General features: G+C 47.5%; 1 protein-coding gene across 2 annotated transcripts in view; it reads right to left on the reverse strand.

The window, feature by feature from the left end:
- LOC138651232 (uncharacterized) overlaps nt 1-18,204 on the reverse strand; it is an 86,576-nt gene that overhangs the window by 23,376 nt on the left and 44,996 nt on the right. For both annotated transcript variants that reach the window (XM_069741270.1, XM_069741271.1), the window contains one exon: nt 6,291-6,328. In XM_069741270.1, coding sequence (XP_069597371.1) covers nt 6,291-6,328 — 38 coding nt within the window. The remainder of the gene's footprint in view (nt 1-6,290; nt 6,329-18,204) is intronic.

Consider the following 18,204-nt stretch of genomic DNA (forward strand, 5'->3'; position numbering starts at 1 on the left):
AAAAAGGCTCTGATAGCCAAGTACCAGCTTACACCCGAGGTGTACCGTAGAAAGTTCCGGACCCTCCAACGTGGCCCACACGACAGTTACAGTGATGTGGTGCATGGACTGGGGACCCACTTTGACCAGTGGACCCAAGGACTGTCAGTGACCACCTTTGCACAGCTGCGAGACCTGATGATCAAAGACCAGTTCTTTCATCTTTGCCCAGCTGAGGTGCGACAGTTCGTGATGGACAGAGAACCCAAAGACGTGACGAAAGCAGCGCAGATTGCCGATGCCTATGAGGCCAACCGTAGATCGGAAGTGCAGAAGCCAGTCACCACCAGCTGGAGAGGGGGTAAGCCTGCAACCAACGCCAGTACCCCTGCCAGCCAACACACCCGAGGTCCTGGCCCTGTGGCCAACAGCACCAGACCTACCACCGAACCTCGCGCGTGTTACACCTGCAAGCGGCCTGGGCATATCAGTACCTTCTGTCCAGACAGGCCGAAGAACCCCCCAGCCAAGGCCCCAGGGCCTAATGCAGCAGTTCTTTTAGTGGGTGGTGTGGTTGGGAGGGTGTGTGACAACGTACAGCCCGTCACTGTGGGGGGCCATGTTGCTACAGGCCTCAAGGACACCGGGGCTGAACGAACCCTCATCCGACCCGAACTGGCGGCCCCTGAAGAAATCATTCCGGGGAAAACCCTAACTGTCACTGGGATTGGGGGCATCAGCTGTCCCTTACCGATGGCCCGGGTTTTTATTGATTGGGGTGCTGGGAGCGGGGTGAAGGAAGTGGGGCTGTCTGATAATTTGCCCACTGATGTTTTGTTGGGGACTGATTTGGGGAGGTTGGTTGCCCACTACGTCACTGATACCCCTCCCCAATCTACTAATGAGGGTAAAGTTAACCCTGATGATGATGATGGGAGATCGCATGTGTTACATGATCATGCTTTATCTTGTAATGATGCATCTATTAACCATTTTTTCCCTAGGATTGATGGTGAAAATGTTGTACCTGTGCCAGCTGAACCTGATAATGATTTTTCTGTGAAGGTTAATGTGTCCATAGGTACAGGCGTGCCCAGCCACGTCGCTCTGCGGAGTGAGACGGCTGAGGAACCCCTAACAGGGGCAAGTGTCGGTGCTACAGGAAATGGGGAGATGCATGGGAACCGTGAGGAAGGTGATGCCATGAAAGTGACCAGTGCCACCGAGGAAGGTAACTGGCCCATAAGTAGCACTGCCCCTGGAGTGTTGGGGGTGGATGGGGAGGTAGAGCCCATAGCAGCGCCGGCTGATGGGCCTGTAGAAATCCCCGGGGAGACAGCCTACGTAGCTGCTGTCACCCGCAGTCAGAGTGCCCGGAACGCAGATAACTGTCAGCCTTCCGGACCCTCCTCAGTCATTACTGTGACTGAACCAGAGGTGGACCCAGAACAGGTCCAAGAGGGTTCCCGTGGGGAAGGGACCCTGACGTCGCTTCTGGCTTCCCCTAGCCAGGAGTTTCAGGCCGCTCTGCACACAGATGCGAGCCTAGAGAGTTTGAGACAACTTGCCGGGACGCCCTTCTCCGAGACTGATAAGGAGAAGGTGTTCTGGGAACAAGGAAGGTTGTACCGGGAGACAGTACCCGGAGAATCACAAAAGGAGTGGTTGAGGGAAAGACAGCTGGTCGTCCCGCAGCAATTCCGGGGTGAGTTGTTGCGGATTGCCCATGAGATCCCGCTAGCTGGACACTTGGGGATCAGCAAAACTAAGGCCCGGCTGTCTCAACACTTCTATTGGCCTAAGATGGGGACAGATGTGTCAAACTACTGCCGCTCCTGTATCACTTGTCAAAGAGTGGGGAAGGCAGGGCCTGCTATTAAGGCTCCCCTGATCCCTTTGCCAGTGATAGAGGAGCCTTTCCAGAGGATCGCGGTGGACATTGTGGGCCCGCTGGCCGTCCCCAGCAGCTCTGGAAAGCAATATATCCTTACTGTGGTAGACTATGCTACCCGGTACCCAGAGGCAGTAGCTCTGTCGTCAACTAGGGCAGATAAGGTGGCGGATGCCCTGTTGGCCATCTTTTCACGTGTAGGGTTTCCCAGGGAAATGCTTACTGATCAAGGGACCCAATTTATGTCTCGCCTAATGGAGGCTCTCTGTAAGAGAATGCAGGTGAAGCACCTGGTATCGAGTGCGTATCACCCACAGACCAATGGCTTGTGTGAACGCTTCAATGGTACCCTCAAACAGATGCTACGCATGCTGGTTGAGACTCAAGGGCGCGACTGGGAGCGGTACCTCCCACACCTGCTGTTCGCTTACCGAGAGGTTCCGCAGGCCTCGACGGGGTTCTCACCCTTCGAGCTCCTGTACGGCAGGCGAGTCCGGGGACCCCTTGGGTTGGTAAGAGAATTCTGGGAAGAGGAGCCGAACCCTTCTGAAGTGTCCATAGTGGAGTATGTCATGCGCTTCCGTGACAAGATGCAGACCTTGACGCAGTTGGTGCATGACAACATGACGCAGGCTCAGGCTGATCAGAAGCACTGGTACGACCAGAACGCCCGGGAGCGGACCTACCACGTGGGTCAAAAGGTGTGGGTGCTGGTCCCTGTACCAACGGATAAGCTTCAGGCAGCCTGGGAGGGCCCGTACGTCGTCCACCAACAGCTCAACCCGGTCACGTACGTGGTCACGCTTGACCACGCTCGGGGTAGGCGAAAGGCCTTTCACGTCAACATGATGAAGGCTCATCACGAACGTGAACCTTTCGTCCTACCGGTCTGCAGCTTACCCGAAGACGGGGAGGAAGACACCCTCCTGGACTTGCTGGCCCAAGCCTAGGCCAATGGGTCCATCGAGGATGTGGAGGTAAGCGCCTTGTTAACTGAACCCCAGCGGGTGCAGTTGCAAACCACACTGGAACCCTTCCGGGTCGTATTCTCCAACCGACCTGGGAGGACTGAGTTAGCAGTCCACGAGGTGGACACCGGGAATCACGCCCCACTACGGCGAACACCCTATCGAATCTCTGACCAGGTGCAGCAGACTATGCGCCAAGAGATCGATGAGATGTTACAGCTGGGGGTGATTCGACGGTCAAAGAGCGCGTGGGCATCACCTGTAGTTCTCGTGCCAAAGAAGGACCGGACCACCCGGTTCTGCGTGGACTACAGGGGGCTCAACGCCATCACAGCCTCGGATGCGCACCCAATGCCGCGCATGGAGGAGCTGCTTGAGAAGTTAGCTGGCGCAGATTACCTAACAATAATGGATCTGAGTCGAGGATACTGGCAGATTCCCCTGAGCCCCGAGGCGCAGGAAAAGTCCGCCTTTATCACACCCTTTGGACTGTACGAGTCCACGGTCATGCCCTTCGGCATGAAGAATGCCCCTGCCACTTTCCAGCGGATGGTCAACCTCCTGCTTCAGGGACTGGAGACGTACGCCGTGGCGTACTTGGATGACATTGCCATCTTCAGTCCCTCCTGGAAGGAACACCTGCAGCATCTCGAGGAGGTGCTCAGGCGAATTCACCAAGCAGGACTGACTATCAAGCCGGGAAAGTGTCAGATGGGCATGAGGGAGGTTCACTACCTGGGGCACCGGGTAGGCGGGAACACCCTGAAGCCAGAGCCTGACAAAGTGGGATAGTGAACTGGCCCACTCCCGTGACCAAGAAACAGGTGATGTCCTTCTTGGGCACTGCAGGGTACTATAGGCGCTTCGTAAAGCACTATAGTAGCCTGGCAAAACCTTTGACGGACCTCACCAGGAAGAAGCTACCTCACATTGTCAACTGGACAGATGGCTGTGAGGGGGCCTTCCAGGCGTTGAAAACCGCACTGTGCAATGCCCCTGTGTTGAAAGCAGTCGACAGCAGTCGACCGTTCTTGGTGCAGACCGACGCCAGCGAGTTTGGCCTTGGTGCTGTGCTCAGCCAGGTTGACTCGGAGGACCAAGAGCACCCCGTGTTATACCTGAGCCGGAAACTTTTGCCGAGGGAAGTGGCCTACTCCACAATTGAGAAGGAGTGCCTGGCCATAGTCTGGGCCCTGCAGCGCTTGCAGCCCTACTTGTATGGTCACACTTTCACTGTGGTGACCGACCACAACCCTCTTCGCTGGCTAAACGCCATGTGTGGAACCAACGGCAGGTTGCTACGCTGGAGCCTTGCCCTTCAGCAGTTTGACTTCACCATTGAACATAAAACGGGCAAAGAGCATGGGAATGCAGATGGACTCTCCCGCCAGGGTGAACCTACTGAGGTGCCCATGGAGGCATACCGTGGGGTACTGCCTCCCTAGCGCACACCAAAAGGGGGAGGTGTCACGATATGGTATGAAATATCATAAGTAGTTCTCTAGCCTGTGTGGGCTAAGCCCCCCTTCTTGGAGCAACAGTTAGTAGCTGCAAATTCCTGGCTTTCCTTCTCTGAGAGTATGGGGGAAGAGAGGTTTTATTGCTCTGGGGTCGTAAATTCCAGGCTCAGAGGAAAGTCCCTCACCCCTCCCACATTCTCTAGTTCAAACTGGAAAAGTGGCTCCAAGATTCAGGAAAGATTCTTTGTTTAGTTTTTGTTAGATATTAGGCAAACGATTTAAGCTAGAAATACGAAAATATATATTTTTATTCTCACTCGGTGTATCTACACAACCCGCGAAACACGAGCTTCTAACTCCATCTGGTAAAGAAGTAGGGATTTCTCTGGAAATATGTATCCCAGATAGGACATATTTGATCTCATTAGAATGCCCACGTTAATCTGAGATGAATGATGAGTTTGGTCTGACTCTGACATGTTTTGTAGTGAAGTTATAGAAATCAGAGAGAATAGTTTAAAGTTTAGGCAGAATGTAGAGAGAGGAGGGTCTGGATAAGCCAGCCTTTCTGTGATGTCACAGCCTTAATGTTTTAAGTGTCTGGCAGGCTCTGAGGAGTCACTTTCTGCTAGATTTCTTCCTGACTTCTTGTCCTCTCCTGAAGCCAGCAGCATCCCATGGACTGGGATATATGGAAACTGCCCTAGCCTGGTTGCCTGCAATGCGTTGAACATGTGAGTGATACTTTTTTCTCATTTAATCCCTGTTTATTTCATAATTACCCTTGTACATATTTGCAATTGTCTCATTTGTAACTTCTTTATAAAATATTTTTCATAAAGCACTGCCTAATTAATTTCAATGGAATATACTATTATATATTAGTTCGTTCATCCATGCTCTAAACTTACCCAGTCTTCTGAAGTGAAATACGCTACTGTTACTGTTGTGTTGGGTTAGCTTCGGACCCGTTTAATCGAAGCTGGTGGCAGCGAAAGTGTGCAGACTGTTGAGCGATGCTGAAGCGACTGCGGGGTTAATAATTATTGTTCCTGCCTGAGTGGGAGTAGTTATCGCGTCGCTGCAGCGTGCCCAATAGCCAGTACATAGCAGGCAGCCTTTCTGGCGACTAATTACCCAGGGTGCAGTACCTAATCTGACCTGAGAGTAAGGGGGCGCCAGAGAACTGCAAGTGTTAAGTGGAACTGTAAGCGCGATATACATAAATCCCTGCAGTTCGTGGCATATAGAAAAGCAGTGGGATACCTAGAATAAGCCCCTGCTGTAAACTAAGAGGTCAATAGCCTTGTGTGTGGTTTTTCATCACATCGTGGAGTGGAGGGATAACTAAGATAAGCCCCCCTGCACATGTGATAGCCGTCTGTTGGACTAAAGTCACCTCAATCCGTGACGTAGGGGTGACGGTCACGGTGTGAATCCTGACCCATTGGTGACAGCGGTCAGGGGGAATCGTGACAAGACCCAAGGGAGATTATTGCCGCAGAAGCTGGAACCCGGAGACACAAACTTGGTCCTTGGTGGGATTTGAAATTTTCCCAAAGATTCAGATTTCTCAAAAGCAGATACATCTAACAGTCGATGACAAATGTAATAACATAGGAGGAGGCACTAAATTCGGGTTGTCGTTGGCGCCTGTGGACCTCCCAATATCCGGCCACCGCTAAAGAAAATCTCTCTATAAAAACATTAAAATAAAAAATCCCTATTATACAATATATACTAAAATAAAAAGAATTAGAATTAGCGGTCAGGATACATTTGAGCTGCTTCTCTCCCTAGTGTTAAAAAAGTTGAAATCTCAAAATGTTATAATTTCTTTTAAATGTTATTAAATAAAAGTTACCCATTTATACTTTAATTTCTTACAATTGTTTATTTTTTTGGGGGGGTTAATACATTGCCTTTAAGGGGTCGATATACGCCCAACTCTGGAGGCTACATAAACTGCGGCTGTATCTGTGATATACTTACTCGTCCCAAACTGTCTCCATCATCTCCAGAGAGTTTTCCTGCAAACAGAAAGAATATTGAACGTCTGATATCCCAGAATATTTATCGATAGAGGACACACTTCATCAATGTCATATGATTGGAGTAACTACAAGTACATTCTCCGACTCATGGCTGTCGTCCATCGCAGATTGTGCACAAGCAAATTAGAATTTTGCCTTAATTTTTATTTATTTAATCTAAAATACAAAAAATAAAGCAATTTTGCAAAAATTAATCAAATGTATAGCTATGTACTTACAGATATAAAAATAAATATTTTCTGCTGTCTAATCCTGTTCTACTGCATTCCCTTGGACCCTTCCCCCCCTGCTGATGACACTGATGATGATGCGCGCCCGTCTGAAAAATTAAAACACATCTTGTGCAATACGGCTTATTAGGGGAATTTTGTATCCTGCCCTTGTCTTGTTCACACAGCCACAGATTTGTTTCAGTCATTTTCTGGTTAGCCAATAAAGGTATCACTCCTAGAATACTTCTGTCATCATTGGGCAGAAAAATATTCACAGTCATTGATGGAAAAACATCTGTGATTAGCAGGGGCGGATTATAAGAGGGTCAATATGGGCGGTAGCCCAGGGCCCAGAGGTGTGGGGGGGGGGGCCCTGGGCTACCGCACAGATTGCCCACCGGAATTTACGTGCCCCCGGACCTGGTGGGCAGAGAGAGGGGGTCCGCTTCGGGCCCCGTCTCATCTGCTCACCGGGCCCCTTCCGGCGCTGCGGCGGCTTCTTATTTTGTTGTTTTGTTTTTTGATAAGCTAACGGTGGACACACTGGGGGCAATGCTGGAGGACACACTGGGGGCAATGCTGGAGGACACACTGGGGCAATGCTGGAGACACTGGGGGCAATGCTGGAGGACACACTGGGGGCAATGCTGGAGGACACACTGGGGCAATGCTGGAGACACTGGGGGCAATGCTGGAGGACACACTGGGGGCAATGCTGGAGGACACACTGGGGCAATGCTGGAGACACTGGGGGCAATGCTGGAGGACACACTGGGGCAGATTGCTGGACACACTGGGGGCAATGCTGGAGACACTGGGGCAGATTGCTGGACACACTGGGGGCAATGCTGGAGACATTGGGGCAGATGATTGCTGGAGACACTGGGGGCAATGCTGGAGACACTGGGGGCAATGCTGGAGGACACACTGGGGCAGATTGCTGGAGACACTGGGGAAGATTGCTGGACACACTGGGGCAGATTGCTGGACACACTAGGGCAGATGATTGCTGGAGACACTGGGGCAATGCTGGAGACACTGGGGAAATGCTGGAGACACTGGGGCAATGCTGGAGACACTGGGGAAGATTGCTGGACACACTGGGGGCAATGCTGGAGGACACTGGGGCAGATGATTGCTGGACACACTGGGGCAATGCTGGAAACACTGGGGCAATGCTGGAGACACTGGGGCAGATTTCTGGACACACTGGGGGCAATGCTGGGGGACACATTGGGGCAGATGATTGCTGGACACACTGGGGCAATGCTGGAGACACTGGGGCAATGCTGGAGACACTGGGGAAGATTGCTGGACACACTGGGGGCAATGCTGGAGGACACTGGGGCAGATGATTGCTGGATACACTGGGGCAATGCTGGAGACACTGGGGCAATGCTGGAGACACTGGGGCAGATTTCTGGACACACTGGGGGCAATGCTGGGGGACACATTGGGGCAGATGATTGCTGGACACACTGGGGCAATGCTGGAGACGCTGGCGCAATGCTGGACACTGGAGCAATGCTGGAGGACAAACTGGGGCAGATTGCTGGGCACACTGGGGCAGATGATTGATGGAGACACTGGGGCAATGCTGGAGACACTGGGGCAATGCTGGAGACACTGGGGCAGATTGCTGGACACACTGGAGGTAATATGCTGGACACACTGTCTGGGGGCAATGCTGGCCACACTGGGGCAATGCTGGAGACACTGGTGGCATTGCTGGATACTCTGGGGCAATGCTGGACACTGGGGCAGATTGCTGGACACACTGGGGGCATTGCTGGATACTCTGGGGCAATATGCTGGACATACTGGGGCAGATTGTTGAACACACTGTCTGGGGGCAATGCTGGACACAATGGGGCAATGCTGGAGACACTGGGGCAATGCTGGACACACTGGGGCAGATTGCTGGATACACTCTGGGCAATGCTGGACAATTGGACATACTGAGGCAGATTGCTGGACACACTGGTGGTAATATGCTGGACACACTGGGGCAGATTGCTGGACACACTGGGGGCAGGACTGGAGGCATGGGCAGAATGTAGAGACGTGGCATGATTGGAGACACGGGGCAGAATGAAAGACATGGGGCAGGATTGGATCATGAGGCAGGATGGATACGATGGAGACAGATGGGGCAGGATGGGGAGATCATATGGGGCAGGATTGGATACTCATGAGGGCAGGATGGGAGAACATATGGCTGGAGCCAGGAATGAGACACACGGGGCCAGGGTGGGGAATATTATAACCATAGGGGCTAATTATGGGATATTATTACTGCAGTGATGTATTTATTTTATTTTTTGAGTATACTGTTTTAAATGGTGGGGTCGGTCCTGTTACTGTGCAGAGTGACACTATATCGCCTTTTTTTCTTCATGTGGTGTAATGTAGAAGTTGTGAAAAATTAAGTAATGTGTTCTGCAAGCGGAGCTCGAGATAACTGTTATTTCCTGCAGAAACGAGTCCTGGCTGGAAGAAATGATGGCGGTCTGTGCTGGATGAAAGATGAAGGACTTCACCTAGAGACGTCACTGGTGAGTCAGTGTTACCTATACACTGACACTATACACTGTATACTATATACAGAGTTCCTGTGTATAATACCACCAGTGATCACTGTATAACCTCTACACAGACACTGCATACTAAGTACAGATCTCCTGTTAATACTGGCACTTATGGTGATAGTATTGTGTTTTGTTTTTTATTACTGATCAGTATTGTAGTGTTCAGTCACTATGTGGTGGTAATATGTGGTCTGGACATGGTGTTGTGGTATTTGTCCCTTGTATGTGCTATTTGGTCACCAAGTGGTGGTAATATGTGGTCTTGACATGGTGTTGTGGCATTTGTTCCTTGTATGTGATATTATTCTATCACTGTGGTTGTAATTTGTGGTCTGGTCATGGTGCGGTGATATTTGTTCCTTGGTTGTGATATTATTGGTCAAAATATACCTAAATTGTATTGCAGATTTTAACAATGTCACCGCTGTGCTCTGCCTTACAGCCGCCGCTGACACAGTCAGTGCGGGAAGCTGATGCCAGGGGACATGACAGACATCGGAATGTGAGTATGTAGTGGTTTTTTTTTGCAATGGTAACCAGGATAAATATCGGGTTACTAAGCGCGGCCCTGCACTTAGTAACCCGATGTTTACCCTGGTTACCCGGGGACTTCGGGATCGTTGGTCGCTGGAGAGCTGTCTGTGTGACAGCTCTCCAGCGACCACACAACGACTTACCAACGATCATGGCCAGGTCGTATCGCTGGTCGTGATGGTTGGTAAGTCGTTTAGTGTAACGGTACCTTAAGGCCATGATCACACATCATGTTTTTACTGCATTTTTTTCTGCAGGCAAAACCTTCTCTATTAACAGTAAAGAAGCAGGTTTTGCTGTGTTTCTTGCTGCATTTTTGCTGCGCTTTTTTGTTGTTGCTGTTTTTCAGTTACAGTTTTGTGCCTGTTGTTCCTGAGTTTTCTGCACCAAAAATGCAGCAAAACTTGATTCCTGCATTTTTTTTTTTGCACTTCCTCATTGCTTTCTATGGGTGAAAAAAAAAACCTCTGAAATAAGTGACGGGCTGCAGTTTGCTAAAAACGCGGCAGTTTTCCAATTCCGTTAGGGAAAAAAAAAAATGATGTGCATGAGATTTTCTGAAATCTCACAGCTTTTGCTGGTACTGTAAAACGCAGGTTGCATAAAAGAAAGTAGCAAAAACACAACGTGTGAACATAGCCTAAAAGCTTCAAATGTGACATTTATTATACACATTAAATACAATATAATATATACGTATAATAATGTATATACATATATACGGTACATTATACATTATTATACATTTCTTTGGTTCAGCAAAGATAGGAGAATCCCTGACGCCGTATTTCTATGAAAGAAACTTCTAATTGCAAACACTGTCGGAATCTCTGTGTTTATAAACATAAAATAAACAAAAGGTAAATAAAAGCATAAACCATGCGCCTGTGCTATGACTGACATGTCTGCTCCATAGTGAGGGGATCTCCTTGGTTTCTCCACCCTTCGTCTTTTAATATTGGCACTATTATTGTTTAATTATGATAATAATTTTGTCTTATTATCATCTGTAAAGGGAGTGTTGGAAACAAAAATCGCCCGGAGGTTTCCGCCTGGCATTCTTATGGTAATGATCTGCATGTTCGGACACCTTGCAACTATCATCGTCAGGAATTGTATTATCTGATTTGCTTCTTACTCCTGAGGATATATTATCCATCCATTTTTGGGTTTTGTGGATTCGTTAGATAATGGAAGACAACGGACGACTAATTGACTGATCCGTTGACCATAGACTTCAATGTTATAAAAAAACGGATCCAGCAGAGATCAAAACGGACTGAAAAGTTGGGTCTGCGCAACTTTTTTTGACAACGGATTGCTACCGCATCTGTTCTACGGGATGATTGCGGACATCTGAGCAGAGTCTTACATGTACACCATAGGTGCAGCAGACACTGTGTGCAGCCAGGTGAAGGCTAGCGCTGAATATGTGAGCTATGCCACGGCACACCTATCTATTCTAAATGCTGGATCCTTTCTGTCCTTATGGCTGTGTGCCCACGTTGCTGATTTTTTTCGCGTTTTTTTCCGCTATAAAACCGCACAAAAAAACAGCACACATTATGCATCCCATCATTTAGAATGAATTTTACAATTCGCGGTAAAAAAACACAGCATGTTCATTAATTTTGCAGATTTTTTTGCAGATTTCCCACTATATAGTGCATTGGGAAATGTCCGGAAAAATCCGCAAAAAAAAACACGCACCAAAAACGCAGTAAAAAATGCGCAAAAAAACGCATGCAGATTTCTTGCAGAAAATTTCAGGGTTTTCCCAGGAAATTTCTGCAAGAAATCCTGAACGTGCGCACATAGCCTGAGGCTATGTGCACGCGTCAGGATATCTTGTAGAAATTTCCTGACAAAAAAACGGACATTTCTGCCAGAAATCCGCATGCGTTTTTTAATGCGTTTTTTGTGTGCTTTTTTTTTTTAAGTTTTCCCAATGCATTAAATAGCGGGAAAAATTATTATTATTATTATTATTTATTATTATAGCGCCATTTATTCCATGGCGCTTTACATGTGAGGAGGGGTATACGTAATAAAAACAAGTACAATAATCTTAAACAATACAAGTCACAACTGGTCCAGGAGGAGAAAGGACCCTGCCCGCGAGGGCTCACAATCTACAGATTGATGCAGAAAAATCATACAGAAAAATGCAAAAAAATCAGCAAAATTAATGAACATGCTGCTTTTTTTTTTTACTGTGATGCGTTTTTTTCGCAGAAAAAACGCACCATGTGCACAAAAATTGCAGAATGCATTCTAAATGATAGGATGCATATGTATGCATTTTTATCGTGAAAAAACGTGAAAAAAAACGCTAAAAAACCTGAACGTGTGCACATACCCTAACAGTTAATTATGGGTGAGTCACAGCAGGACCATCAAATTTGTCACCTCTGAAATACAATACTTAGAAAAACGAGTGATACAGTGGATTTAGCCCCTATCACTATATATTTTATGAATGCAATTTGCTACAAAACTCTTTATATTCTATATGAGGGGTCTTCGTTGCACCATTGACGCGGCCAAGAGCTTGGGGCACCGTTACGACCCCTCTAATTGCATACGGACCAGTTCTCTGTCCGTTCTTGAGAAACGAGAGAATTCTTAATACGAGGTGAATTTCAGATTTCCATAAAGCAATGGTTTTAGCAAAACATTCCTTAGACCTGGCCGAGCCCGATGGGCTTATACAGCCTGTGCTGCACACCTCGCCTTCTACCACCGTGTCTGAATAATACTTAGGACAGGGTCCAGAAATTGGGGAGGCGCTTGTTACACTTTTCCTCCCTATAACATGCAGAGGTCGGGAATGTACAGCTCTGGCAAAAACTAAGAGACCACTGCACAGTTTTATAAAAATTCGCTTCTCTCCATGTCTGACTTCCATCCCAGTCCTCAGTGGTTGATACCTTTTAATGGCTAACTGAAAAGATGGTAACAAATTGCAGCTTTCGAGGCTACACAGGTCTCTTCATCAGGCAAAGACTAATACAAATTCTGAAGAATCACATATTTATGCACAACATAGCATAGAAAAAAAAAGGGAAAAACCATGGATAAGACAGGTGACATGAAGCAGAATTACCATGGGTGATAAACAGTTATGTCCATAAATATTGGGCCAGTTCTTAGATAAGGATTGTTTTATTGTCGTCTGATCGGGGTCTGGTTCTGTTGTGATGACCCCTCATAGTCTGAGGGGCAAGTTCCTCAATTGATGTAAAAAGACCTAAATCCATGCAACACATTCATTCCTGCACTAAGACTGTCAAAGGTCGTCATCAGTTTATATTCCCAGACTCTTCTGTCTCTCTGAGATTTGAAGCTACCTTTTAACACCAGTAATTTCATGTCCATAATGTTATGATTTGTGAGACAGAAATGTATTGCCACAGGTAGATCCATTCTTTTTTCTCTTAGGCCGGTTTCACACGTCAGTGGCTCCGATATGTGAGGTGACAGTTTCCTCACGTACCGGAGCCACTGACACACCTAGACACATTAAAATCAATGCATCTGTTCAGATGTCATTGATTTTTTGCGGACCGTGTCTCCATGTGCCAAACACGGAGACATGTCAGTGTTCGTGGGAGCGCACGTATGACACGGACCCATTAAAGTCAATGGGTCCGTGTAAAACACGTACCGCACACAGACGTTGTCCGTGTGCAGTCCGTGTGCCGTGCAGGAGACAGCGCTACAGTAAGCGCTGTCCCCCCACTGGTGCTGAAGCCGCGATTCATATCTTCCCTGCAGCAGCGTTTGCTGTAGAGAAGATATAAATAATCGTGTTTAAAATAAAGATCTATGGCAGCCCCCAAATCTAAGAAGCATCATTGTCAAGAGCTCCCTGTCCTCTCCAACAGCTGCAGGAACCTTTCCTTGCAGCTTAATCAACATCCCCCATACCACATGGGAAATATAGAGGCAACAACCAAAGAATATATAGACCGTAAAATTTAATAATTTATTGAAAATACATTTTAAAAATAACCAAAGGGAAAATCACACAAACATCCGAGGATAGTACAAAAAAACACACCTATGCCACACCTTCACATAGAAACTGCTCAAAGTCAGGATTCTGATGATAAAGTGGTCATGCACATGTAAATGAATCCTACCAGTAAAGTGACAATGCCTGTGCAAAGATAATCCTACCAGTAAAGTGGCTACTTTACTGGTAGGATTAATTTACATGTGCATGACCACTTTATCATCAGAATCCTGACTTTGAGCAGTTTCTATGTGAAGGTGTGGCATAGGTGTGTTTTTTTGTACTATCCTCGGATGTTTGTGTGATTTTCCCTTTGGTTATTTTTAAAATGTATTTTCAATAAATTATTAAATTTTACGGTCTATATATTCTTTGGTTGTTGCCTCTATATTTCCCATGTGGTATGGGGGATGTTGATTAAGCTGCATTTGGAGGGAGGTGTTGCCTCATATTTTGGATTCTGGTAATGTACAACCTTTCCTTGCAACCAGAAAAAAATGTAAAACCTGTCCATTTATAATGACCACGGACAAGATAAAGATTCCCAAATCACATCAGGACTACAAGATACCAGGTACTTTCAGCTGCGTCACTTCAAGATGTCCTATGCAGGACAGCCCATTACAAGGTATACAGCTACACAATGTCAACTCTAATCATTAGTAGCTGGAACATCCAGGGCCTGAACACCTCAGCCTTTGGATACAAGACAAATGACCCAGACTTTAACCAAAGACTGAAAGACATTGATATACAGATCCTCCTTGAAACATGGACTAAGGCCAATAATGAATCCTATGTCCCCATCGGATACAGGGAATTCTCTGTCTCCGCCCTGAAAAACAAAAACATCAAACAGGGCCGGAGCTCAGGAGGAATATTAGTATGGTACAAAGAAGAGCTCCATGAACATATCAGAGCAGTGAAGAGAGGAGACAGCCATATCTGGATAAGAATAAGCCGCTCCATCCTCACATCCGTGGCAGACATCTACCTCTGTGCAGTGTACGTAGCTCCTCCAGAGTCTCCATACTTCAACCCAGACAGCTTTGAGACCCTAAAGACTGAAGCTGCCCATTTCCAGACTCTTGGGAACGTTCTCATCTACGGAGACCTCAATGCAAGAACGGGAAGAGAAAGAGACTACCTGACCACTGATGGAAACATCTATATACTTGGAGCAGATACCGACTGTGACAACCCAGTGCACACCGACAGGAACAGCTATGATTGCACAGTTAATAAAAGTGGCAGAACGCTGTTGAACCTATGCCGAAGCCTTGGACTTCGTATCCTCAATGGCCGCACCAAGGGAGACTCACTGGGAAGACATACCCTAAACTCCCATGTGGGCAGCAGTGTGATAGACTATGCCATCACAGATATGGACCCTACAAATATTGGCGCCCTTATAGTCACCCCACAAACACATCTGTCAGACCATAACCAACTGCTCCTATACATCAAATCCACAAAGAAATCACCCTCACAAACCCCGCAAAAGACCGGCCTCTTTAGCCTGCCACCATCCTTCAAATGGTCCAAGATGTCGGCCCCAAAATACAAAGATGCCATCAACAGACCTGAGATCAAGGAGAAGCTCCAATGTTTCCATAATAACGTGTATGAACTCAACCCAGAAGGAGTACACCTAGCGGTAAGAGACCTTAACGACATTCTATATGCCATGGCAGAAATGTCTGACCTGAAAAGAATCATCAACAAGAGACCGAGTAAACAAAATCCCAACAACTGGTTTGACAAAGAATGCAAGACCATACGGAAGGCCCTAAGAATGGCCTCAAATAAAAAACACAGAGACCCCAATAACCCCACTCTGAGAGAAGCCTACCACACCGTACAACGAAATTACAAAGCCATCCTCAGAAAGAAAAAGCAAAACGACATCTCTACCAAACTCCTCCAACTCCAAGATGCCCTTGAAGACAACAAATTTTGGGAACTGTGGAATCACCTTGGATCCAACCAGAAAAGCAACAGCCTCCACATCCAGAGCGGCAACATCTGGCTCCAGTACTTCAAGGACCTCTACAATGACATCCCAAGTGAAGACCTGAACCTGGCACAAAAAGAGCTTGTGAAAAAACTGAAAGATATGGAGGAAAAGTTCAAAGATTTCCAAAATCCTCTGGATACACCAATCACACTGACAGAAATAACAGAAAGGATCACACAGATAAAAGGTAAAAAAGCCAGTGGTCCAGATGGGATCCTCCCAGAAATGCTGAAATACAGCCCTCCAGACATCCAGGCTGCGATAACAAAACTATTTAATATTGTACTGCAGGCCGGCTGCTTCCCCAAAAACTGGAACCAAGGCCTCATAACCCCTATACACAAAAATGGGGACAAGTACGACCCAGCAAACTACCGAGGGATATGTGTCAGCAGCAACCTGGGTAAACTCTTCAACTGCATCCTGAACAAGAGGATCCTCACCTTCCTCACCGAGCACAACGTCCTCAGCAAGAGCCAAGCAGGGTTCATGCCAAACCACCGCACCACTGACCACATCTACACTCTGCACAGCCTCATCAAGAGCCACGTCCACAATACAAAGAACGGGAAGATATACGCTTGTTTTGTGGACTTCAAGAAGGCCTTCGACTCAGTGTGGCACCCAGGACTATTCCTAAAATTGCTGGGGAGCGGAATAGGAGGCAAAACATATGATGTCATCCGAAGCTCCTACACAGAAAACAGTTGCAGTGTGAAGGTCAACGGAAGGAGGACAGCCTATTTCCAACAAAGTCGAGGAGTGAGACAGGGCTGCAGCCTCAGTCCAACGCTCTTTAACATCTACATCAACGAGCTGGCAGTGGCCCTAGAGTCCTCCTCAGCACCAGGACTCACCCTCCATGACACCCAGGTGAAATTTCTGCTGTATGCAGATGACCTCGTGCTGTTATCACCAACTGAGAAAGGCCTCCAAGATCATCTGAAAATCCTAGAGACCTTCAGCAGCACATGGGCACTGCCAATCAACGAGAAAAAAAAAAACTAATATCATGGTGTTCCAGAAAAGAAAGCAGAAACCCACTGGCAATCCTACCTTTATGATAGACAACCGTCCACTTACTGAAACCAACAGGTACACCTACCTGGGCCTAGAACTCAGCCAGTCAGGGAGCTTCAAGCAAGCCATAGAGTCACTAAAAGACAAGGCATCCAAAGCCTTCTATGCCATCAGAAGGCGTCTGTACCACCTCAAGGCACCAGTAACCGTATGGCTAAAAATTTTTGACTCCATCATTGCCCCAATTCTTCTATACGGTAGTGAGGTCTGGGGCCCAGTCTCATACCCAAACTGGTCAAAGTGGGACGCTGGGCCGACAGAAATATTCCACCTAGAGTTCTGCAAGCATCTTCTCCAAGTCCATCGGAGCACATCAAATAGCGCCTGCCGAGCAGAGCTGGGCAGATTCCCACTACACATCGCAATAAAGAAGAAGGCGCTGTCATTCAAGGCTCATCTACAAAGTAGCAGTCCCAGCTCCTACCATCACAAAGCCTTCCTACACCAGGAAGCCTCAGGAAGCCTCCCAAGGAAAAGTACCCAAAGCCAGTCTGACCAAGCCATCAACCTCCATGGCCTGACAAAAGGTGAAATCCAGAAAATGGTACACAAAGTCAAAGAGGAATATCTCAGCATCTGGAGGAACGACATAAACAAATCCCAGAAACTGACAATATACCGGAATCTACAGAGGGAGTACAAACTGGCCCCATATCTAGAGAAACTAGAAAACCCCAAAGATCGACAGATCCTGAGCCGGTACAGACTGAGCGCCCACAGCCTACTCATCGAATCCGGGCGGCACCGACAGAACTACAAGCCTCGAGAGAACAGACTCTGCCAGCAGTGCCCCCAGGAGGCCGTGGAGGATGAGGCCCACCTCCTGCTGAGGTGCCCCAAATACTCCGCAGTGAGGGACACTCACTTCAGGAGGCTGTCTGATCTCCTTCCAGATTTCACCTCCAAGGAGGAGGAAGAGAAACTGCCGATAATACTGGGGGAAGAGGAAAGTGCAGTGGCCGTAGCAGCGGAATATGTCAGTGCCTGCCACAGACTAAGAGGAGCCTGATATGTCATGGACTCCCGTACCCCAACACTGGACATATCCCTATCCCCCGACTAAAGAGCCCGATATGTCATGGACTCCTATACCCCACCCTGGAAACATCCCCTATCCTCTAAAAGGAATTTGATATTCCCTGGACCTCTATATGCCCCCCCCTCCCTCACCCCCGTATTTTTACCATATGCTTTGGCAATGCTAACATGTACTTAGTCCTGCCAATAAAGCTCATTTGAATTTGAATTTGAATTACTGGTGTTAAAAGGTAGCTTCAAATCTGAGAGAGACAGAGGAGTCTGGGAATATAAACTGATGACGACCTTTGACAGTCTTAGTGCAGGAATGAATGTGTCGCATGGATTTATGTCTTTTTACATCAACTAAGGAACTTACCCCTCAG

This window comes from Ranitomeya imitator, chromosome 10, assembly GCF_032444005.1.
Source record: "Ranitomeya imitator isolate aRanImi1 chromosome 10, aRanImi1.pri, whole genome shotgun sequence".
In the NCBI taxonomy this organism is placed as follows: domain Eukaryota; kingdom Metazoa; phylum Chordata; class Amphibia; order Anura; family Dendrobatidae; genus Ranitomeya; species Ranitomeya imitator.